This window comes from Notolabrus celidotus, chromosome 7 (assembly GCF_009762535.1).
Source record: "Notolabrus celidotus isolate fNotCel1 chromosome 7, fNotCel1.pri, whole genome shotgun sequence".
Lineage (NCBI taxonomy): Eukaryota > Metazoa > Chordata > Actinopteri > Labriformes > Labridae > Notolabrus > Notolabrus celidotus.
The window spans coordinates 12307933-12332286 of record NC_048278.1 but is presented as its reverse complement, the minus strand read 5'-3'; the positions used below and the strand labels follow the sequence as shown (position 1 = coordinate 12332286).

General features: G+C 40.5%; 1 protein-coding gene across 2 annotated transcripts in view; it reads left to right on the top strand.

Annotated features, from left to right (window-relative positions):
* Positions 1-22683, top strand: part of rptor (regulatory associated protein of MTOR, complex 1) — a 228575-nt gene extending 205892 nt beyond the window's left edge. For both annotated transcript variants that reach the window (XM_034687742.1, XM_034687741.1), the window contains exons 30-36: positions 3760-3807; positions 13957-14063; positions 14719-14846; positions 17794-17880; positions 17967-18083; positions 18820-18949; positions 19904-22683. In XM_034687742.1, the coding sequence (XP_034543633.1) occupies positions 3760-3807; positions 13957-14063; positions 14719-14846; positions 17794-17880; positions 17967-18083; positions 18820-18949; positions 19904-19972 (686 nt within the window). In that variant the 3' untranslated portion in view covers positions 19973-22683. The remainder of the gene's footprint in view (positions 1-3759; positions 3808-13956; positions 14064-14718; positions 14847-17793; positions 17881-17966; positions 18084-18819; positions 18950-19903) is intronic.
* The last annotated feature ends 1671 nt before the right edge of the window (positions 22684-24354 follow it).

Sequence of the window (24354 nt, the reverse complement as noted above, 5' to 3'; positions counted from 1 at the left end):
TCCGACACTAATCACATTTCACTTTTCGTCACCTACAGAGGAACCAGGCAGAAAATGAGTTTATTGCATTCCTTTGTTTCCTATGCTTATATTGCACCTTCCAATTTGGAACCCCATTAATATGAGGCTTTTGGACCTCATAAAAAGAAACTGGTTTATGTATAGGATGTAGTTTTTGTTTAAAAAGCCTAAAATTAAGCACCCCCATTGTCCTTTGAGGTGGTTAAAGCACTCAGAGTCATGAGTCAGCACTAATAGGCCTATCAAAAAACGGACATTTAAACATCACGAAAACACACACCTCCAAAACAACCAAAATATTATGTATAATGGTTTTAAAAAGGCCAGAAGCAGAATATAAGGAATCTTCATGTTTAGACTGTAGCTGTGAGGATGATGTCTGTGAGGTTCATACTGGCTTAAAGCTGAATACTTAGTTTAGATGGGCTGCAGATAATTAGTTTGGACTACCTTTAGATGACAGATTTTTCTTTCCTTGAAGACAACCATGAGTCTAACAAGCAGTATGATGCATGTGCACACTGCTTTTACCAATCATAGGCATGTATTCATACAGACCAGCTAACAACAAACAAAACATGTCTGGTCGAGATCAATTAAACTAAAGGCCATGTAAATGCCAGCACTTCTTCTTTGAGTAAAGTTCACACACTTTCTAATGATAAACGCTACCAGTCAAAAGTTTGGAAACACCTTCTCATTGAAACACTGTAGATTAATACCAAAGGCATCAAAACTATGAAAGAATATATAAGGAATTATTTAATTAACAAAAAGTGTTAAACAAACCAGAATATGTTTTATATTTTAGATTCTGTAAAGTAGCCCCCTTTTTCCTTCATGACAGCTTTGCACACTCTTGGTATTCTCTCAGTCTGTTTCATGAAGTGGTCTCTTGGAATGGTTTCTAATTAACATGAGAGCCTTGTCAAGAGTTCATTTGTAGAATGACTTGCCTTCTTAATGTGTTTGAGACCATCAGTTGTCTTGCTCAGAGGTAGGGTTAGTACACAATGGATAACCCTATTTGACTATTGTTGTAATCCAGATTATGGCAAAACCAGATTATTTCATAGTTTTGATGTCTTCAGTATTAAACTACAATGTCGAAAATACTTAAAAAAAAATAAAAACCATTGAATGAGAAGGTGTGTCCAAACTTTTGTCTTGTAGTGTATGCACACTGTTTTGCCAAAGGAATTCTTCCAGTGTTGTCAGTACACGTGAGCACACACAGGCCAGACGGCTAAACCAAGTCCTGAAGAGTATAGCTCTTTAAATACCTTGTCTGACCTCATGCGATGAAATGAAAAATGAAACCATCTCCTCACTGTTGAAGATTGTTTTTGCCACCTCAGTGGCAGGTTTTGGATTAAAAGTCAAGAGTATGTATTTCCTTCCATCAGTCAAAACTAATGCAGGGCTGGCTTGGAGCCAGCTGTCAGCTTCATCTGTCTCACCCTGTCACATGTGTCACAGCCATCATATGTCTGTCATTCCGACAAGATGGAGAATGAAGTTAAAACTTGGCCTACATTTAAAGTTAGTTCAAGCAAACACAAAATAAATCCTCAAGTCGAACAGTTCAAATGACCACTTAGTCATTTCTTCATTTCACATGACTATAGTAGTATGAAGTTAGTTAATGTTTTTCAATCCTGGACATTGTAGTTGCTACCTTCTGTGTTTATGCATTTCCATATTTTGAGAGGCACAGTTATTCACAAATATTCAAACCAGACCCTGACACCCAGCACACACTTGTCAGAGACATCCACCCACTTCTGTCATTTATGGGGATAACCCCTCACTCCCTCTTTCTCTCACTCTCTTTGCTCCACATTTTTCTGCCTCGAGCATTCCTCAATCATTGATTCTGGGTCAGGGGGGTTTTAGGGGAAACTGTGACAGCTGTAGGAGTGATGATGTTTTCCTCTGAATAGTTAGCCCATTCTGCCTATTAGGAAAAAGTTTTTGTATGATCTGTGACCCAGTGTGACACTATTAGCACCTGTGATGACAGTCTTATGTGGGTGGAGAGCTTCTGATATCGTTATTCCAGCACATCTCATATAGATAAGATACATATTAAGCTAATTGGTAGCAATGAGAGCAGAGCTGTCACGTTGAGTGTCTGGCTGATTCACCGACTGACTGGAAATTTATGTAGAGGTGTTGACCACATGCTGCATACACATATGTCTCCATCATTACGAAACCACAGAGTCACCAGAGCTCTGTGGGGACCACACACTCAACTAGCATTTCTGTCTGTCTGCCTGCCTCTCACGACACACGTCTCCCTGAGAGTCTCTTCCCCCGTGGAGGACTCTCCTGCAGTGAGCCACAGCCTTGTTTTGACTGAGACTTTAACATTTAATAGTGTGCTTGTTATCCTGGATGTGTTGTTAGTGACAGCCGCTGTGTTGCTCCTGCATACAGACTGCACTGAGAGCATCAATTTTAATACGAACAGCCACTCGACTGAGATCTTCCTCGAAAAACTTTTACTGAAGAGTCCAGCTTCAGTCCAGCTTTAAACTTGGCAGGAAACTCCAAAAACACAATCTTTCACAGTTCTCCCTGTTGCTTTCACACACTCGCTGCCCTCCTGGGCCAATAATCAGTTTAGAGTTAAAACCAATGGCAAGAGCGTGTTTCAGATACAGCACGATTATTATATACTTGTGTTTTAAGATTTTTAGCGTTGCCTCAGTGGCATTAATAATAAAAAACTCTATGAAATATTTCACAAGTCGGTCTTTGTACTGCCAAAAACTGCTCTAGCTCTGTAGGCAACAAGACTGTGGACATTTCTCAAGGAGATGCTAGCAGACACACACACTCTCTTTCCACACACACACCCAGTCCTTGCGCAACCTGTCCTCACTCATCCCCATCGTCCAATAACATGCTTTTGTGCTATTTTTCATCAGTGAACCATCTCTGCAGATGCTGTCTGTCTGGCTTGTTGTTATTTTGCTGGTTCTCTGATATTGTTTTGTAGTTTTCCCCATCTCCTGAGAGGCTAAACAAGGCGGCAAGTAGTTTTTCCTGATACAATCCACCCACACATCTAAGTAATGTATTTCCTCAGTCAATGACGTCAAATCATCATCTAAACATTGATCTTTATGCAATTACACACCAATGGATCTCTCTCTCCGAGCCTGACTGATAGGTGTTTTGATTTACCAATACTTTGTGCTGATATCCCAGATATACTGACATCTGGGTTTAGGCTTTATAAACCTCCTGTTATACATCAATTCAGTGACCAAAATATATGAATGTTACATTTAATGATATAGAAAAGCAAAGAAGCTTTAAAGATCGAACACCGGAGAGCTCTACTCTCTACCAGTCATCTTTTTTCTGTGTGATTAAGGGGTTTTGGGATTCTATGTCCTGAAAGCCTGGAGGTTAGGGACCCTGCGGAGCTTCCACAGCCCCTGTTTGTAATGCAGAAGCAGCTCCTGCCTCCCTCCAAGTCCCTCCCCCTTCACTCTTTGATCCCTGCATATCACTGTTAGTCATTTGGGAGACGCAACACTGGGAAACAGCCACCTTGTTCATCCCTCTCCTGTTTAGATGCATATTGAGTTTATTCATGAGGTCATACTTTTCATACTTTGTCTGTTTGCATGCACAAGGGGCCCTTGCTAATTTGTTGCTTGCTTTGTTCCTGCCCCCCAACCCCCTCCTCCCCCTCCATGTGCTACCTCCCCCTACTTGCAGGTCTTGCCAGAAGGGTCTCCATCTATCTTGACAGGAGTAAGCAAGGAGGTGAGTATCACATTCATCTTGTCTTCTTCCTCACTCCCAGAAAGATAAGGTGCTGCACTAAACAGCGAGCAGTGTGCCTCCTATTTTGAATTTTTGTTTGTCGTATTTATTAACCCGATTACCACTGCCACCTATCATCCTTTCATCAGCCTTGCAGAGCTCCTTCACCTCATACCTGACACATCACACAGACACAAGACTTGATATGTTTTGTAATGTCTCTCACATATCTTCCTTGATAAGTTATGCACTGATTTGCAAGTCATGAAATGCTACACCTTCTCTTAAATTATTGTTTTCATGCCTGTCAAGCTTACATTTTGATAATGATGCCTCCGCAGTTGACAATGATAGTGGTGGCTAAGCTACCACCCTAAAGTATTTGTGAAGTTTTTTTATTTTTCAGTAAAGGCTCTTTTATTTTATATTATGCAGACTACAGCAGACAGTTTTCACTGTTTCAAAACAAGCTGACTTTTCCAGTTGATTATTCTTAAATCAGGACTTCTTGATATTTTCTGTATGGACTGTATAGGTTTCCTGCTTATTTGTGCACAGGGAACTATGGAGACTCTGGGTGTAGTATGTTAAGTTGGTGCTGCTGCTAAATGTTGCCATTGATCATACATCTTAACATCAATCCACAAAGGATTCAAAATACAGATAAGTCAAATCTCTGAAAAGCACATTCATTTATATGCTCAATACTTGGTTAGAGCTCCTCTCCCACGAGTTATTGAATCAATACGGCGTGGCATGGAGGTGATCAGCCTGTGGCACTGCTGAGGTTTTACTGAATGCCAGCTTTGATAGCAGCTTTCAACTCATCTGTATTTTAAAGTTAACTGGCCAATCAAGTAATATTATGATCAACAAGTATTTGGTAGTAGTTGTGGCGCTGTGGGCAGGTGCTAAGTCCTGCTGGAAAAGAAAATCAGTATCTCCATTAGGCTTGTCAGCAGAGGGGAGGATATGAAAAGAGGACTTTGAACTTAGACCAGTTCTTTCTCTCTTTAGCCAAGGTGAGACGCTTCTGATGTTGTCTCTGGTTCAGGATCAGCTTGATATTAGAAGTGCGACAATTGTAGCCTCGTGATGCTCTGACACCAGCCCCAGTCCTCTCCTAAACTCTCCCAAGTTCTTGAATGGACTGTTCTTGACAATTCTCTCAAGGCTGCGGTCATTTTCTGTTGCTTGTGCACCGTTTGCTACCACACTTTTCCCTTCCAGTCAACTTACCATTAATATGCTTTGATGCAGCGTTCTGTGAAAAGGCAGCCTTTTCAGCAGTGATCTTCTGTGGCTTACCCTCCTTGTGGAGGCTGTTGATGATCTTCTTATGGACAATTATCAAGTCAGCAGTCTTCCCTATGATTGTGGTTGTGTTAACAGAGCTAGGCTTAGAGATATGAGGTGTTTATACAGTTTTAATGGCATTTAGATACATGATACATTATCACTTTCTTAAATTAGCAATACAAATTGAGCATTTTCATAAAATTACAATTATTTCAGCTGCACCTGTATTTGGAAGTAGACGGTTCTCTCTCTTGAAACAGGCACTGCCTTCATTACCAATCCTGACCTCAAAATAGGTTCTCCCATGTATAAAAAGCTTCACTTATTTAAGCTGTTCCCAAAGGTGTCACTGTTTAATTGGGAGTGTGTCTGTGCCGTGTGATTTTAATAGTACAGAGACAGCCAGTCTGTGTGGCAGGCAGGATTAGACTGTTATTCTCCAGGGGGACAAGTGAAATTAGGGGACCATGGCTGGCACAGCCCAGAGAAACTTTTCCTGCGGTTACAGCTCAGAACAGAGACCTCATATCTCTGCATGCTAGTTTGATAGAAGATCTAATTAAGTCCTGATCTTTCTACTGGTAATAATCGTTTTACTTGTTTTTTTTATCTCCACCTCCTCCCTCTGCTCTCTTTCCTTCCTCTGCAGTTTCTCAAAAAGATATATTTTTCTTCCCCCGACTTATAGTATTTCTCCTTATTTCTGGCTCTTAAAGTGAAAGTAGGGCATCCTTTTCCTCTTTGGCCGCAGAGAGGCAGACCATGTGTCCTGCTCTACATTTAGCTGCACTTCCTGGTGGCTTGTTAAAATCAGGCCTCTCTGAGAACTTACTAAATCCAGACTTGAGGACTCCATGTGGAGTTGGAGAGCACCACAAGTGAGGTTTGAGGAAGAAATACACAGAAAAACCTTGTGGTAGACTTCAATCTGCATCCAGCCCCTCTTACCCAAACCAAACAAAGTATTTGAGTTATGAGAGTGTTATCTGGCACAGATGATCTCTCACTATGAGGTGCATGTGTGGTCATCAAGTCCACACAGTATCTGGGCCTGAATGTCCAGAAATTATCTTGAGTGTCAGGAGTTCATGTGTCAAAGAGGCTTTAGAGTCCGACCCCTGCCAGTCTTTCAAACAGAAATTGAGGGATTTCAATTAATTACCATTGCAACCAAAATACCATTCCAGCATATTGTCACTCTGGTATAAAATCAAGTGGAGGATTTTCACCATTGTAGTAAGCGAGTGATTTCCACATAAATCTGACCTCTTTCAAAGGGAGGTCAGACAGGAGAACATCAGATAGAAAACCATCAACCTGACCCATCCTCAAAACCATTGAGTGAGTTACGCAATAAGAAGATCCAGGAGGTAGCAGGTCAGGTTTTGAAAAATCACCTGCTCATGTATGGAAGATAATTTTAGCATTTAGTTCAGCCAAATGTCATAATTCTTTAACAGCCACAGTTTAATTTCCAAACTTTGGGCACAAATAAAACTATGTAACTTGTTTTGGTTCAGACATATGTTTTACCAACTGTTATATTTAGTTTGATAACCCCTTGCAAAATGCTGCAATAGTTCCAGCATTTAATCATTTGTTTAGTGAATCATGAAAAGCTTTAATATCGTGTTTAAATAAGAGGCTTGTTGAATACATGTGTGCTCTGTTTTAGATGTTAATCAGTGGAGTAAAATAAGATATTTTCCTTACAAGTTCAGCTTCTCCTCCAAATCTGACTCCTCAGCACAAATCTCATTTAAAGGGCTCTGAATAAGTTTGCCTCGGATCATTTCTGCTGACTCACTGTAGGGACCTCTTGTTTTATACTATGTAAATGACTGAAGAAATTGGTGTTAGTCCCTTATCGGTAATCATCAGGTAAGCAAAGGCTAATTTCCCCGTAGGTTATGACTCGATTCACAAGGTGTTTTTCAACCAAGCAGGCTGAAGGCTTTAACCTCCGTTAATGTCAGATCTCAGCCAACAAAGTTTAGACAAATGTCAGAGCAGGGGAGTCTCCCTGCCACTCAGAGTGTTCTCATGGTTAGCATCATCTTCTTTTCGAAGCATGTAGAGGCTGGGCAAGTCCCAGTAATCCTGGATCAAGTTTATTGCCGGAGTCCTGGAGGACTTTTTCAAAGCAAACACAATGAAGGGGAGAGAGGGGAAAACACTGGGGGAGAGATGAACCAGCAAGGCCACGTCACTGGTTTAATGAGCTGCAGTGTGTGGGAGAGCTAGTTCATCACAGGGGATAATGGAGCAGAGTAAAATGAGGAGGGGGGCGTCTTCTCCAGAGAGAAAGGGGAGAAGTGAAACAAAGACATTTATGCAAAAGAGAAGATTAATATATCACAAATTTAAAGAGTTGTCTCGACAATCTGGCACAGGGACAAGAAGATCTACCATGTCTGCTTGCAGTCTGGCTCCACATGGAGTTCAAGACCCTTTTTCTCTAAATCAGCCTGCATACAATGTAATTTCTGCTTCTGATGTCTTTACTGAGGGAGAATATGTGATCTCAGACAGGACAGGAAAGAGACCAGGCTCATGGAGAGACAGTACATAGAAGCTATGTATACCTCCACCTCTGTAGAGCGGTAAGATTTACAGCTGAGGGAACATTGCCCACACTGCTTTTCTCCTGCTCTTCCTTCTCACATCTCTATTCTCTATGTCTTTATTGATTTCTGTGTGGGTAACTAAGACCCGCTCAGGCTCACAAAGACTCCCTCTCTAAGGCAGATTTTTAACCCCTTTTGAGGAGCTCAGCGTAGACCACAAGAGACAAAACTAAAGGGTCGAGTTTAAGGTCGCATCTCTGTAAACTCTGGCCCCCTGAACTCCCTGTAAACTCCTTTGATTGGACTCAGGGAGGACTGAGAGGCCAATGATGGGGGAGATAAGAGGGGGAGATGAGGAGGGGAAGATTTTAGATGAGGTGAGAGAATGTGGTCTGCAGGATGGAGAGTCAGAGTGACTGGTTAAGTTGGTAACTGTGCTAGACTCCAGAACTCCAGCCACATCAGGTTTTCTTTGTGTCAGCTTGTACTAATTGAAAAAACTATATATGATAACTGGGGGTTGTTCCCCAGACATTAGTGTTGCATGAAATTTTTTTTCATATTTTCGGTAGGTTGGGTTTTTTTGCCCATTATTGAAACGTTGTGCTCATTAAAATAACTGATGCTATTTTAAATACTGTACACCAACCTTGTTATAAACAAGAAAACAAAACCCTGTTGGCATACCTGTAGAATCTTTTTTGACCTCCCTCTGACAGCGATACAAACAGAACCCTTGCTGCTGGGTTTGAATGTTTGCATTTCATGAAACAATTAGAACATAGCATTCTCAGTCCAGAGGAAGTGTAAAAGTAATCCTGTGGTTCTGTGGGGTATGATCTTGTGTTTGACGCACCCAAGCAACCAGTGAGCCACAACTTTTCTGTTTCAGTCATTTATTTGGGGATTGATCCTACCAGAGCCGAGGAAGAGACCACTGTGTCACGGTGCCATCAGACTTAATTAACCCTAACTCTTCAGATTTGTTAACAGCAGTCTTAAAGCCGTGTAGCTGCATGCGTGGGAATCGTTGCCAGCTCACCTGATGAATCATAGGTGCTATTGTCACCTGTCTATCAAGGAGGTCAGGGGCGTTAATACCTACCATGCTCCCACTCTGACCTGCCATCATTCATTGATAGCAACTCAAATCATCATTGATAAGCAAACATGTTAACATTTCACAGCTAATGTTATCAAAATCACAATGTACACTCCATTGTTTAAGCAACTATTTGACCCCAATTGGAAATATTTTATAAAGACCATTAACTTTTAAGCTCAGCCAAATTCTCTTTACAGGTGATAGCGAAGAAAGATACCCTAACGAGATCGATAAAACTGAATCTCTGTCTGCTTTGAGTATGTGTTCCCTATTTTGGAGAAAACACAGGCCCGCACTTTTTTGTTGCAGGGAATCTTCTGCGAGTGCAACCCCTCTCATTGTAACCCAGATTTTCTCATCTCAGAGCTGCCAGCTTCAAAGGGAATGCCTCGTCTCGTCTCTTCTTACAGCCTCTCAAATGAGCCAGCACCAAGCGTCTCCACACACGATGGTGAACGCGATGCTGAATGAGCCTCAGCCAGTGACGGGTATTTTCCCAGCATGCAACCCCCTCCCACAACCACCACCCACCCACTACATGTAGGGGGGATTGGGCTACCAGCAGCGTGACGTTGTTACACCTACAATAGCATAGTGATGTCATCATGGAGGATTTGAAGCCGCCGCGTGGGGCTTGGGTTTCTTTACAACATGAGCCAAGTAGAGCAGTAGAAAGCCCAGTCACAGATGGTTCAGTGGAGGAAAGATGAATTGAGTCACGACTCATAAAAGAAGCACAGGGAAGAGATGAAAGCTTGAAGTATCACATGTTTATTATTGTTCTGCGAAGTCAGATAATAACAAAGTAATGGAGTCCTTTCCTTTTTTTCCTCCTCTTCAAAACTGTGTAAAAGGAGCTAATTAAGCTGAAAACCTGCCATGATACAGAATGAAGAGATTGTATGAAGAAAGGAGGTGACGTATGTGGGTGAGCTGGAGATGGGTATTGATTGTGAAAAACCAGGAGGAGGAAGTGACTAAGAGAGAAAAGGGTGGGGGAAACTGAGGAAATGAAGCATGGTCTGATGTGTTTCAAGAGGAGAGAAAAGGATACTGTTTGTGAAGAGTCTGTGGTAAAAGCATCCTCGTAAGAGAGAGATGTTTTTATGAGTGTTTACGTGCACATCATTTCTTTCTGCTGGCCTCCTTACCCCGTCACTTTTATCAATGGTAAATGGACAGCACGGCCGTAGTTTCTAGTCTTTCAGCCACTCAGGGTGCTTTACTGTACATGTTCTTCACAGCACATTCATAAACTGATGGTGGAAACTCATAACCTTCTTATTTAGATGAAGTGTCACTAAACACACACCAATGGCACAGCTTTTAGCTTTCAGGAGTAGCTATGGCTTCTAAAAACACAACTGCAGGCTTATTTGAGGAGCCTGGGCTTGAACTTTTGAGGACAACCTGCTTCATATAAACTTCCACTGTACTCGGCTATAAGGCTTGTGGTAAATGTGGTTCAAGAACTGCTACTCATGATTCCGGTGATTTGTAGTCATCTCTATAAGCATGTTTCTGAAGGACAAAGACCAGATTGTTCAGGACCTTTTCGATTTTCATTTGTTGTCCAAGTAGTGTGTTCCATTGAAGTTTGAGTAGACTTTGGTTGTTTACAGCAATACCAGCCTTTGTGGAGAGCCAATGAGATAAAAGGCAGTGGTCAAAATACTGTCCAGCAAGCTGCACGCCATAATTGGACAGCCATTAGGATTTATTTTTTTATCCACTTAAAATATCTTTGGCGAAATTGTCAAAAGGGAAAACCCAAAGGCCACAGAATTAGGTATTCTGTGATTTGCCAATACAAATGTGAATGGTTAAAACAAAATAAAGACGTCTAGACAAAAACTCTCTTTTTAACCATAGACATGCACAATGATTGATGAATTAAGTTGTTAGGGGTGCCCATATATTCAGGCTCCTGTCTCCTCACATTTCAAGCTGGTGCAAAAACTGTTTTACTACAAACTAAGAGAACTTTTTGAGGAATGAAACCGTTTTGAGAACTTCAGATGCTGTTTTTAGTCTCAAAAGACAATTCTAAGCAATTGAAGCATGATGTGTTAATGTTTTTTTTTATTTTTGGTTTGGCAAAGAAACTGAAATTGTTATAAAGCCCCCAAATGTGAACATCGAAAGGGTGTACACTAGTGGAGGAGGGTATCTGAATATGTTCTAGGCACTGCATCCACAGGTCTCTGCCAGGCACCACTGAGCCAGCAGGATGAGTGTGGCTGACATGGCACTGCTCACTTGTTTCATGCTGTGACTGCCAACATATGAAGAGTCTTGCTGTCTTCAGCTCCCGTCCTCTTCTACTTACTCACTTGAGTACCGTTTGACTCATCAAATCCAGAATCTGCTGACAGGCTCACTTCCAGGGTCACTGTTTGTATCTCCCAGTGGTCGTCTTGTTTTGAAGGATGAAAAAATGCTAAACCCTGCTTCTTTCTGCAGGAGTGTGAGCAGGAATCTGTTGCACTAATCTGTCTTTTGACTTGCTACATGCAGCACCAGTAGCCTCCTAAACCTCTAACAGATTGTGTGTGTAGGGATCAACATATGCTGCTGTTTGTGTGAGGGTCTATTTGTTCTTGTAAATGAAATGAACTTTGGTTAAAACTTTACATTTAAGCTACAGTTTATTCACTGTGTATAAATTATTCTAAGTAATTCAACATTTCTTACTAATGTCAGATGAGGCACCTTTTCAAACTTGTTTCAATGTGATGAAGAAAAGGAAGACAATTCAAGACAACCTGTTATGCTTGAATTGAATATTGTTAGCCTAGTAACATTCATGCAGAGCAGAGGGATTTACAACAAAGCATGTTTGACATGGTAAAGATTAGTTTGCATTAAGAAGCAAAACGTAGCACGTAAAACCTGGGTACGATAACAGATATCACAGAAGTGGTGATCAGTTTTCTTTGTTAAAGGGATAGTTGGTTTTTTCATGTTTGGTTGAATGAGGTACTTGGGCCATAGTAGTGTATTAGCCACAGGGGAACAGAAGCAAGGCTATCACCCACTGCAGACACAATGCTATTATGTAATATTGCTCATTTAAAGGCAATCCATCCCGAACCCTGACATTGTTGGGGTAAGTGGACTCTCTATTTGGAAGCATTCTTGGATATACACGTACCTGTTCCTCCACCTGAAGCACAGGTCTATGATGTATGAGTCAATTTGACTTTTGCCCCTTTTTTTTCCTTTTTTTTTCTTTCACATCTAAAAAAATGAGGCAAGTGAGTAAAACAGCAGCGTAAAGTTAGTCAAGGTAATTGACAAGTGCCTCATACGACCCCACTTCAAAAATATCAAACTATCCCTTTAACTCATGTCATGTTCTTTGGACAAGTTTCCATTATGTAACATTTTACCTCAGATGAGAATCTATATTTCGAATAGGACGTACTTTCAGTAAATGAATTAGTGAAGGGTCAGTGCTTTTTACAGACACTTTTAATCCAAACCTGTGAACATAACCTCCTCCAGAGCAGGCCAGGGATGCAGTGGAGGTTGCCACGGCAGTAACACAACTTGTCAACCCATTGATCTTGCTTTGTGCACCCATCCGTTGTATATTCTAATAAGCGTAGGTAGCTCTGTGAGGGGGGTTATGAATATCATAAGGCCGACGGTCTACAGCTCCAGATGGTGTATGATCCCTTACCTCCTGGTGATAAGGCTCTGGTCGTTCTACTTCACGTAAAACCAGGGGTGTGTGAGTCTCTCTGACTTCCGGTGTTTGTGGAGGAATGTCGTAGTGGCAAGAAGAAGACTCACCTGATGGTACTGGGGAAAGCGCTGCCTGTTGCTGATGCAACCCTGATACTCTTAGACGATCACTGAGTTCCTCTATTAGTTCACATCGGCTGCCTTGACGGATTGGACTTTCATCACTGAACCCTACCTGTAGTGCACTTTCACTTTGACGAGGGTCCTGCTGACCACTTAATGGCGTCAACTAACTTGTGGGTGCAGGTTTGGATGTTGTCTCATCCTCTTGGCGTCGGGGCCGTGAATCGAGGGGCTGTGGTGCTAGCACAGGGGAGCTAGAGATCATATCTGTCAGCCGTTGTACATCCTTTCGTAGATGGTCATTTTCCTCCCTCATGCTACGAATACTACATAAGACATCAGCAGAAGGAGCCTGTCTGGCCTGCTCATCAACGGGTCTAGGGACCTAATGGGGTAACTGACCTCATAGTCCTGAAGACGTGATGGCAGGTGGCTGTGTCAACGTGGATGGTTTACATCCCTTTCTGGTCTCTCATATGGACCGGACATCTTTGACTGTAGTGGTTGCTTAGATCCGGCTCGAAGGACCAAATTTTGTAGTAGAGAAAGTGTGGATCTATGCTGTCGGGTTAAAACACAATTATGATGTTCAGGTGAGAGTGGGGAATAAACATGCTGAGTCCAGGGCTTAGTTTGTATCTTTATCCAAGTTGTCAGGCATACATATTACAGCTGAACTTCTTCACACTGCCGTCTGAAGGTGTGTGTGTGTGTGTGTGTGTGTGTGGTTATAAATAGAAAGTAACAAAACATACTATTTAGTTATTCTGACATATATCTCACAGCATCAAGAACAGAGCTTATTCTCTAACTTACAGTATGTTAGCTATTAGTATTAAACAACAAGAAATTAACAATAAGACTGTACATCAAGTAACTGAATCATTGTGTAATTCAATGCAGAATGTCTACAGAAATGGCAAATAAGTACATAAGTATTAAAGAAATGCAGTATTGTGACTCAATTAAACTATTATGTTATCAATTAGCGATTAGCTCAAATCACATTAGATGCATATAACCAAACATCAAACACACGAAATTGCACAAGCATAGTCAGCATGAACAACGCAAAACATGAAACTCCAATAATTACTAACTTACGTGTATCATGGACGCACACACAGTAGAAAACGTCCGTCACCGACAGCTTTCATCTTAATGCTGCATCTAAACTTGTCCAGGTATGTCTCCCTGCCTGTACAGTAGTACTCTGGGGATATGTTGTGAGATGCTGCATTCACTTGCGCAGCTGGTGGTGGGAAACGGGAGATGTCCCTCCTAAATTACCGTTTTTACACATACATCTGTTTGTTTGTGTTTATATGCTGTGCTTAATAGCTTCTGTGTCATTGTGTGTTGTAGGTGCAGGAATGGTAGTCGACTGGGAGCAGGAGACCGGCCTTCTCATGACATCTGGGGATGTCCGGGTCATCCGGATCTGGGACACAGACCGAGAGATGAAGGTCCAGGTATAACACTCAGTGCACCTGTTAGAGTGTCTGATTCTCTAAAGAATAAGCTGCTGATAAACTTGACTGAAGGCCTTCAGGTCTGATACTGCAGACTGCTGTGTTCACATCTTATTCCTGATTAACCAAGCCTTTAAAAGGAAAGGATGAATTCATTAAGGTACAAGTGGTTTTGTCACTTCTACCTTTTAGACATTTGTTTTGTTTAGTTTTCTTTGTTTTTTTCAGCTAAAAGCTCTTGTTATTTTAAAACCATGAATAAATCATCCAGTCCGGTTTTCAGCTGTTCATGTAATATGCAGTTTACAGTAAACTCAAGCTGTTTCCAGTTATAGTAAACTAATGGCGGCTACAAACAGAGCTCATAGCATTAGTGTGGTTTCCTCTCTCTCTTTTTTTTCATTGTTTTTACACATGTAATGGTCCTCTATGTGCTAATCATCGTCTTGATGGATGTACTTAATACAAATGGCCCAGCCTCGCCTGTGGCTGCATATTGATGCCGCGTCCCACTTCCAGTGAGCCAACAGTCAACAGAGCGCGTGATTGATGAGCTCTAAGAAGGTTTAGTGTGAAACAGGGGATGCATTGACAGTGGTAGCTTTGTTTTAACAAACATTCATTAGGTATGTGTTTGTTTGTGTGCGTCTTCCAGGACATCCCTACAGGAGCAGACAGCTGTGTGACCAGCTTGTCCTGTGATTCTCAGCGCTCTCTCATCGTTGCTGGACTGGGTGACGGATCTGTGCGGGTCTTTGACAGGAGGATGGGTCCGAATGAATGGTAAAACACACACATCCCTCTTACTAATGTTGCATGTAACCTCTGACACCAACATCGTCCTGAAAGTGACTCAGGGTTTTGTGAGGGGAATCAGGTTTGGCTTCAACTGTTTGGCTTTTATTTTCAGCACCACACAAAAGTCCTAGTTTTGCAGCTTTCTGCAACCCCTCTGAGTATTTTGCACCAAATCATTTTTAAGTGCTTTAAGTCACAAAAGGTCATTTTAACAGTGTGATTTTACCAAGCCAATCATTCTGGTCATCTGGCAGCATGACTGGCAGTTCCCCAAGAGGGTTCAGGACCTGATGGTTATTGCCTGCTTTATTTGTGTTGGAGACGAGGAGACTTTTTCAAATTCTTTTGCTCCATGTTTGTCGCCCAAAGAGCGTAGAAGAAAATCTGATTTTTTATGTAATGCTGCCAATTTGGTGTCTGATTCTTTAAAATAAAAGGAGACATCTAAACATAATTCAATTCCTTGTAAAATGTCATGAATTATGAACTAGTAGGAGTTATTAGGAGACATGCTTGGTAAAGTCCACTGCCTGCCATGTTATCTCGTTTGCATTGCTTATAAAATAAATTAAAAGCAATGTGGAGATATTCAACCAACAAAATGCACTTTGATCCTTCTGAAATGAACATTCAAATCTTGGACTTTTAAAAGGCTGCTTTAGTTAAATTGATTATTAATATACAGTTTCATTTTCTTTTACTGTTGTACCATTATTTAACTACATTGAGGAACACACAGCAGTTTCTGTGGGCATTAACTTCTACAGAGTTCTACATTATTCACCTCTATAATCTATATTTATTACATATATTGTGCTGTAAATCTCCCTCTGGGGTTGCCACCTCTTTTAATGGACCCTGGTGGCACTGAATCCCCTCAGTTGGTTAAACATTATTTTAATTTCAGTTCCAGAGGGGAAAAACATCGCCGTTAAACCATGAAGTGGCCTATAAATCTTTAAGTAAAGCTAATTTAATAGCTCCCCTCAGGGATGGAGTTACATCTTTCTGGAACTATGCCCCCCCCTATCTCTCTCTCTGTCCCCTGAGAATAGTTTAGGAACAGAAGACTGAGCACACAGGTCAGATTAGAGACCTTTTTCCTGTTTTGTAAAGTTTCATGCCGTCAGAAGTAAAAAAGATAAAAAATAATAACCTCATGAATTTGGCATGTTGGTGGATACATTTTGTAAAATCATTACCTTTACTTCTTCTGCTTCTGTTTTACAGTAAAGGCAAAAGATAACTCTTCAAATGTTATACATTCACCAAGTGTTTAGAAATGTAGGAGCTCAACATGGATGTATTTTAGCAAGTCTAATTAACTGCATAATCTATGTATTTGTCGTTTCAAAGAGAAAATGTTAAGTTTTAACCATAAATTTTACAAAATAAGCTGAAAGCTAAATATCAGTCTGCAGTCCCTTGGACGGTTACAATCCAAATATCAAGGAGGATAGCAAAGGAGCTCTGAACAGTCTGAGGTGGAGAGGTGAAGCTGAGCTTTTAAAAGATGGTTGAAGGGTTTTGTTTTTCAGCTGCAATGCCGTCACAGTTTTTGCTGATTTCGTCTGTGACTCACTGCTGCCATCCAGTGGTCACTCACACAAACTACACACTGCAGCCGCATGAGGGATTTGTACAGTGTTTTATGATGCTGATTACTGAAATGGTTTATGTCTTACTAAAAAAATGAACCCTAGTATGATGTATAGGAAAGATGGCTGTAGTACATACGTTCACCCCTTTAAAACCATTTGCGGTTAAGGTTCATCATTTAATTTTAAATTCAGGTGATGTTTCTTTTTTCATTATCTTTTCATTTCTAATATTGTGAACGTTTTCAGATTTCACATTTCATGAAGTGCTTTAAACCTGGCCCTCACTAAAAGATTATTCAAATCTGAACAAAATTTAAAAATGTGAGAGACCCCACACATAATGAAAAATAATGACAGAATTAACAGTTTAGTTCTTGTTGTGTGTAAAGAGCAACAACATGACCAACATAGAACACCTCACACTTATAGATTCCATTCACCAACAACCAGAGTCCACACTCTCAAAATTAGAAATCTCAGAAAATCTCTTGTGGTCAAACGTGACTGTAGTATTAAAAAAAAAACGATGGCTGCCAACGAGGTTGTTTTCAAGCTGAACCTTGCTAGCTGCTTAGCCACCTTGCACGTCCATTGGGTAGCATTTTTGTTTAACTTCTTTTGATTGTGGTATGATTTTCTAACACACTTTGTATAAACACTCATTTTGCTGATACAAAGCAACAAGTTGGTCCTCCATCTCTGATGTTTATCTAACTCTATGCATCAGGTTTATTGTTGTTGCCATGGCTGCGTTTGTTGTGCTGCCTTCTTCAACCAGCTTGCTTCCCGACTGGCTATCGCTTCGTCACTGCTGAATGAAAATACATTCTACATGTTAAATACATGTTTATTATAAATACACAGATCGGAGGAAAGAACAATCACTAATGAACCTCACTTACCTCGTTGTGTTTACCCCGCTTAAGTCATATCTTAAAGGAACATGGTTTACAAGTGTTACCCTTCAAATCTGAAATATGATGAGGCAGCTACCTTGCAGCATGTTATTACAGGGCAATACTTAGCATTCTCGACACATGTGGGTGAATGTTATACTTGGATACTGCGTGGTTCAGGGTGAAAATATGGAATCATCTCTGTGTATTTTTTTGTCTGTTATTGCGGTTATTACTGTTCCTGTGTTTTTCCTTCACTTATGAATGTCTGCAGATACATACAAGATATGTCCTTTGTTTTCTTCTCTAGTTTACCGGAGATGATAAATTCTCTATCTCACAGCTCTGTTTGAGTTGCGATCATTTCTGTCAAACCATTGAGATGAAACCAGATGTCACCATGCTGACATTTTTCTGTCTGCTTTGTCTCTGCAGTCGAGTGATGACCTACAGAGAGCACGGAGCCTGGGTGGTCAAAGCCCATCTACAGAAGGAGACAGACGGACATGTTATCAGTGTCAGGTATGCTTCCTCTTTTGTCTTTTTAGATTAATGCAACCAAATTTTTCACTCTGTGTATATCTGTACTGACTTCGATGCTCCCACAGTGTTAATGGAGATGTTCGATTCTTTGAACCCCGGACACCAGACTCCGTCAACGTTCTGCAGACAGTGAAGGGACTAACAGCACTGGACATCCACCCACAGGCCAACCTGTTCGCCTGGTAAGTTTGATAAGGCTTAATGAGTTTACAGCTCAGAGGAAAGTGTATTAAGTTCACTTAAGTTTAAGGTCAGAGCCAATTACTGTGTGTAAGAAGTGGACTCCACGCAACTATGATGTTAACCATTCGTTTGTGGATGCTCTTCTGAAGCCTGTTTTTATTGTTTTGGATGACACCAGGTTGTCTTTTTGAAGCCTGCAGTGATCATATCGATTGGGGGTCTCTTATCACATTGGGGTAATACTGTCTCCACCTGACTTTTGTCTAATCTAGAAACAAGTAAAGGTTGAGTTGAAGGTATATTCCTGCCTCCTGGCAAACAGCTACAGATGTGCTGTCGGTCAGTCAGATCAGCTACACACCTTATTATGCCACATTAGTCAGAACATAATATCTCTACATGTCACGATTCAAAACTTGAGGTATGAAGACCAAAACCTTTTTTTGTACTGGGCTTTAAAAACTCTTTCACTTCCCATGAAGTTTTATTTGCTTGCAGAGGCAGCCTCAAGTGGACACTTGAGAAAATGCAGTTTTTTTGCACATCAGCATTAGCTTCATTTTCAGTTTGGTTCTGACTTGATAGAAATGTAACTTGACAGGACAGCTGACTTCTAATAAGACAGTACAATTCCCCATAACAGACATCAGATGCAGTTAACAGCCTATGATTAATGTGACATTTAAATCCCTCTGACTTTCTCTCTCTGCCTCTGTCTGTTCTGCTTCCCTTCAGTGGATCAATGAATCAGTTCATAGCGGTCTACAACTCTAACGGCGATGTGATCAGCAACATAAAATACTACGACGGCTTCATGGGACAAAGGATCGGGGCCATCAGCTGTTTAGCCTTCCATCCTTACTGGGTAAAGTGACACTAACCATCAATCACTGACTAAGGGTGTATTCAAGACACGGTTCATCTAGACCAGCTGTTATAAAACACTTCAGCAGGACAGGAATGTTTGCTTCTTTCATCAGCTATAATTCATGATATTTAACTGATTTATCTTACGGTGCATTTGAAATCTAAAAAAAAATTTAAAAAATAAAGAGTAAAAGAGTTAGAAAGCCTAAAATTTAAATACTCATGTGGAAACCTCAAAATAGTAGGTAAGTAGAATATTTAGAGTTGAATTTACTATGTTTTTATGCACAGTAAAAATAGTATTATGAGTAAATTTACACATTTGTTACTTTGCTAACCATCTGGTGTTTTCAGACATTAATCAGAAAATAATCGCTGCAGACACCCTGCCAAACACAAAACATAACTCGCAAAACTAGCAACTAGCTGCTGCACACATCACATCATCCAGCAGCTTTAAAAAGTGTCTTTTTGTAACAAGGTCATGGAAGAGTTTTTTTAAACAAGCGTGCGACAAGATAATGTTGACGCCATTACATAGACCTCCACCAGTCACTCTGCCCATGGTCATTCATATTTCTTAGAGCTGCAGCATATTGCATATTGCCACTCCAAATTTCTACCAAGCTCTAAGTCCACCAGTGTATTTGTGAGCAGAAAGCTTTGAAAGCTTCAACAAAGTTTTTGTATCTTTAAATACTGCACTGGAATCAATTATCTGTTCACTAGCATACCTTAGCACCTCTATGTAAAGCCTGATATAAACGTACTTGCATATCCTCCCACTTATTAATACTTAATTACAAAACTAACTCTCTACGTATGAAGGAAATATAAACAAGGACTCTATTCTAAAGAATCATGCAATATGACACAGCAGTCCCAACACATATCATTCTACCAACAGTAAACCCTGACTTTCTAACCTTCTCTTCTTTCTGTGTCCCTACAGCCCCACTTGGCGGTAGGCAGCAACGACTACTACATGTCCATCTATTCAGCAGAGAAGAGGCTCAGATAACACACCAGCATTTATGACCCTCGTCCCCCAACAAAGCCCCCACATATGACTTCTGACCCTGAGCCTCGTGCTCTCGGATGTAAATGACGTTTTTATTGTACATATGCAATTACCACCCTGAATGTTCTAGTGATGGCTGCTGACAAACTCATGCTAGGAACGACGATATATATTATTATTATTATTCTCATTGTTTATTCATATTCTTATTATGAAGCTAATGATTGTAGACTTGGCTGTGCTGAGGAGTGTGTATATTTAAATAGCATACATACAGATGAATAGAGGTTTCTATTTTAAAGTCGTGGTACCTGCCAATCACTGGGGCTCCTCCTCGCCACACAGCCTGCATCCACTACCTGAATGGACTGTGACCCCAGAGAACCTGGAAGTGGACAACACACACTGTTCAACACTTTCAATGGTGCAAGAAACATGGATTTGCCCTCTGCTGGACCCCGGTGTGTTTATGAATTTATTTTAATAGCGGTCTCGCAGACAGAGAACTCAGAGTATCCCTGCTTTGCAGCATTGTTGGCAAGAAGTTCATGAGGACGGACTGCGGGATGGTGGACTGTGCTCAAACTCGCCTGACATGGCGACCAGACAGATATGAAGAGTGATTTTGTTTGTGTGTGTATGTGTGTTTATGTGTGTGTGTGTGTGCGTGCGTGTGTGTGTGTGTGTGTGTGTGTGTGTGTGTGTTTGTAAAATGGATAATAGCACAGAGGTGCCCGACAGTGGGGCCTTACAGCCTTGAACTTTATAGATGCCCAAAAAAGATGCCTGCTTCCATGCTAGCTCTCTTTCCATCTTGCTTCCTGACCCCAGCGTGCCAAACATAATCATACTTTTCATGCAAACTCCTCTGCTGCTGCTCAGAGGGTTCTTTTTTTGTTTTTATTTTATTTTTAACTTATCGCCTGTAAAAAGGGAGTACTTCAACCCTGGGATGATGCAGAATGAAATATCCAGCACCATGAGAGGACAGAACTGTCAAAGCCATGCATCTAACTCTACGAGGCACCTGTGATACCTGCTCTGCAAAGCAATAAAAACCACCCATCTTACAACCTAAAGCTCCTTCCAGATAGAAAATATCTCCTCAGTTTGACTGAGATAGCAGCACAGCGTGCTATGGACAGCTGAAGACCTTTTTTTTGCCCAGAACTTAACCTTCAGCACCAAGAGGTTCCACTTTATAGCAATACAACACAGCCTTCTCCATCCAAAGTGGTGTGATTCTTCTACGTTCCTCTTTATGTACCTTAAGTGTCAGATTACCATGCTAATACTCTATCTAACTACACCAGTGAGAGATATCAATTTAATTGATGTTCCTGTGGTTGTCTTTAACTTTCTGCTCATCAGGATATCAAAGATTGGCCAAAAGATTAAAGAAACTTTTCAAATACTTGAAATGTGAAACCAAGATTAGTCATCCCCCTGTGAACAAAAATATGTTTATCTATCCACAGTAAGGGCAGCTTCTTGAGACACCCTGAGAACACACAGAACTGTAGGTTTAGAGAGCTTTTAGGTCATGTGACTCATCACTGCAAAGATCACCTGCCACCCACTGTCTGGACTGTTTTCATTGGACATTTCTCTCCTTCTTTTTCCCTGTCTTTCACTTTTTATTTTGATCTTCATGTCAGACCTGTAGGGTTTGATTTGTTTCTTGAACTTGGAGGCATACAATAAGTTGTGTGATTGCTGTGGCGCTCTCTTTAACTCTGTACCTGTTTCTGCTCACTGTGTTGCGTATAGTGAGTCTCGCTCAGGTACTTCATGAGCAGAGTTGATTCAACCTCCAGCCTCCCTGTGTCAGTGATGTGTGCAGTCGGTCACATGACACTCCTGAGATCATGGGAAATGTTGGCATATACTGTGCGTCTTTGTGGTGCTGTTTTTGTAAAATGCCTCTTTTTTTTTTCTTTTTTTTTTTTTGTGCATTATCACCATCAACGTGCCTCTCTTCTGGGGCCGCAGCTTTGCTTCTTCAGCTTTTTTAATCTATTTTCTCTTTCTGTTTTGTAATTTTATGTTTTTTAAATGTGCTGGCATTTTGTTTGCCTTAGCCTCCGTGAAATAGAGGGAAAACAGTGAGAACAGCCTTACCTTCACACACTCACTCACACACACACACACTCACACACACACACACACACACACACACACACACACACACACACACTCATACTGGCTGCACTTAAGTCTCTTCAATTTCTTTTCAATGGCAACGTACCCCAACATCAGTCTCCTCTTTTCTCCCCCCTCACCTCTCTGCAATGGTCTTTCTGAGCTTTGCTTTTCCCCAAATATGAGACTCATGGACTGATAGTGAACTTAGAAAACGCCACACAGTCTGTAGAAACAGCTGCAGTTGCAGTCTCCACTTTAGTTCCCACCATCGCTCTGTCACTGAGCTCTGTGGCCGCTCTGTGGTTTAGCAGGAGTAACCTGCTTCAGTGCAGCCAAAACAGCAGCCTGGTGTCAGAGCTATTTTCTCAGACCCACGTTCATCTCTACGTATCCTGCTTTGAGTTTTCAGATTTTAGATCAGAAGAAAGGAAGAGACTTTAACAAAGTAGTATGAAAGGAAAACTGAAAACAATCAGGTTTGTCCCTGTGACTGTAGACTGCTCTGCTGACTGTGGTTTATAAGACAGGAGATAAAATCAACAAAATAAACCAAATACAACACTGGATGTTTTCTGGTTCTCGCATTTGTATCCCAAATAAATATTCTGCTTTACTTTTTGAGCATTTGTATGCAAACTTTATACAACATGTTTTGAAGCTGAAACCTCTCGAAGATGCACTAATAACCTTTTTTTTAAAAGGGGGTTCCCTGGGCTGAATGAATGCATTAAATTTCATTAAGATTTTATAAGGATTTACTTGTACACAGTAACAAAGGGTGATGTGCCATACGTTAAACAGGATCCTCATGGACTTGGACACAGAAAATTGTGCACACACACTCAGCCCTTTACAGCATGTTTGCCTCTTAAGCTCACATTTGTGGTTTTAATCTGTTTCTATGCTCATCAACAGGTTGTTTCATTTAATAATCTTAAAAAACACTGTACACATCCTGCACCAAACTAAATGGAAAAGCCTGCAACTAGCTGCTGAACATAGTACAGCCTTTAGCAGGGATAAACCAGGTTATTTTAAGACAAACATATCATTGTGTTTGAAAACCAAGCTCTAAAAGGTTTTTCTGAACAATCCTCACAACAATCAGCCTCATTAAAACATGCAATTTACAAAAAATCTCCCATCAGAAATTAGATTAAAGTTAAATCAGTCCTTGGTGGCCAGTTTGAGTCAGACCACGACTCTTAGCCTCGACCCTTTGATGCTTATCTGCCACACTCTCTCTTATCTACCTGTCTCTTCAGATGTCATATCATTAAAAGTAAAGGTGGCTCTAAATGAGTCTTCAAAATAGTTTAATAACTCTGAAAGAATTAAATATGTAATACTCTAAACGATAAATGGAGACAGCAATGATTTTGAGGCGTTCGAAATATATATAATCATTACTTTAAAAGTAAAACCCATAATGATAATTAGTAATATAATATTGTTTTTATTCCAAAATGTACTTTTAGTAAGTCCTCTTTCGAGATGCCCTTCCTTCAACAATGCGTTAAATATCTTGTGTCACTTTTTCATGACAGTGGAGGTGTCCTTACTTAACGGCCAATCACATCCACTCTCACTGTGTGGAAACGGTAGAAACACATCTCCTAAGCTAGATGCAGTTTTTTAATGAATATGATTGTACACTCACATGTTAGAGAGCTGCACTTCTGACTTCTATGTGTTCATGAATTTTAAGTCTAAGTGTTGAAACGATATGTACACTTTATGTGATGCCTGACTAATTTACTCAAGGACAGCAACTTCAAGTTACAAACTTATACCATATCACGAATAAGACGTGAGCTAAAAAAATATGTGTGATGTGTAAGTATTAAGATATTCTTGCCTTTGACCCAACAAAAACTTTAATTTCCTGTAAATATTGATAATAAATTTAAACTAGAAGCATAAATACCAGTTCTGACTAAATATATATCAACGAAGGAAAATCATCGGATTAGAAGATCAAGATTTTTGACATACTGCCGCGTTCTTAAACTGGAAAAAAAATCTTCCTCCCATTTCTAAGACTTAAAATCAGATTGGTAACATGAAACTTGATATTTTTTGTTATGTATTAAACATAAAAGACATTTGATAAAGCAATATTTTTTCTGGTTTTAATGTAACAATTCTTTTATAACATTTCTATCTCTAAGAGGATCAAGTCACTGACTAACAGCTAAAGAAAACATAAATGACCTCACTTGTTCACCAGGGTTAAA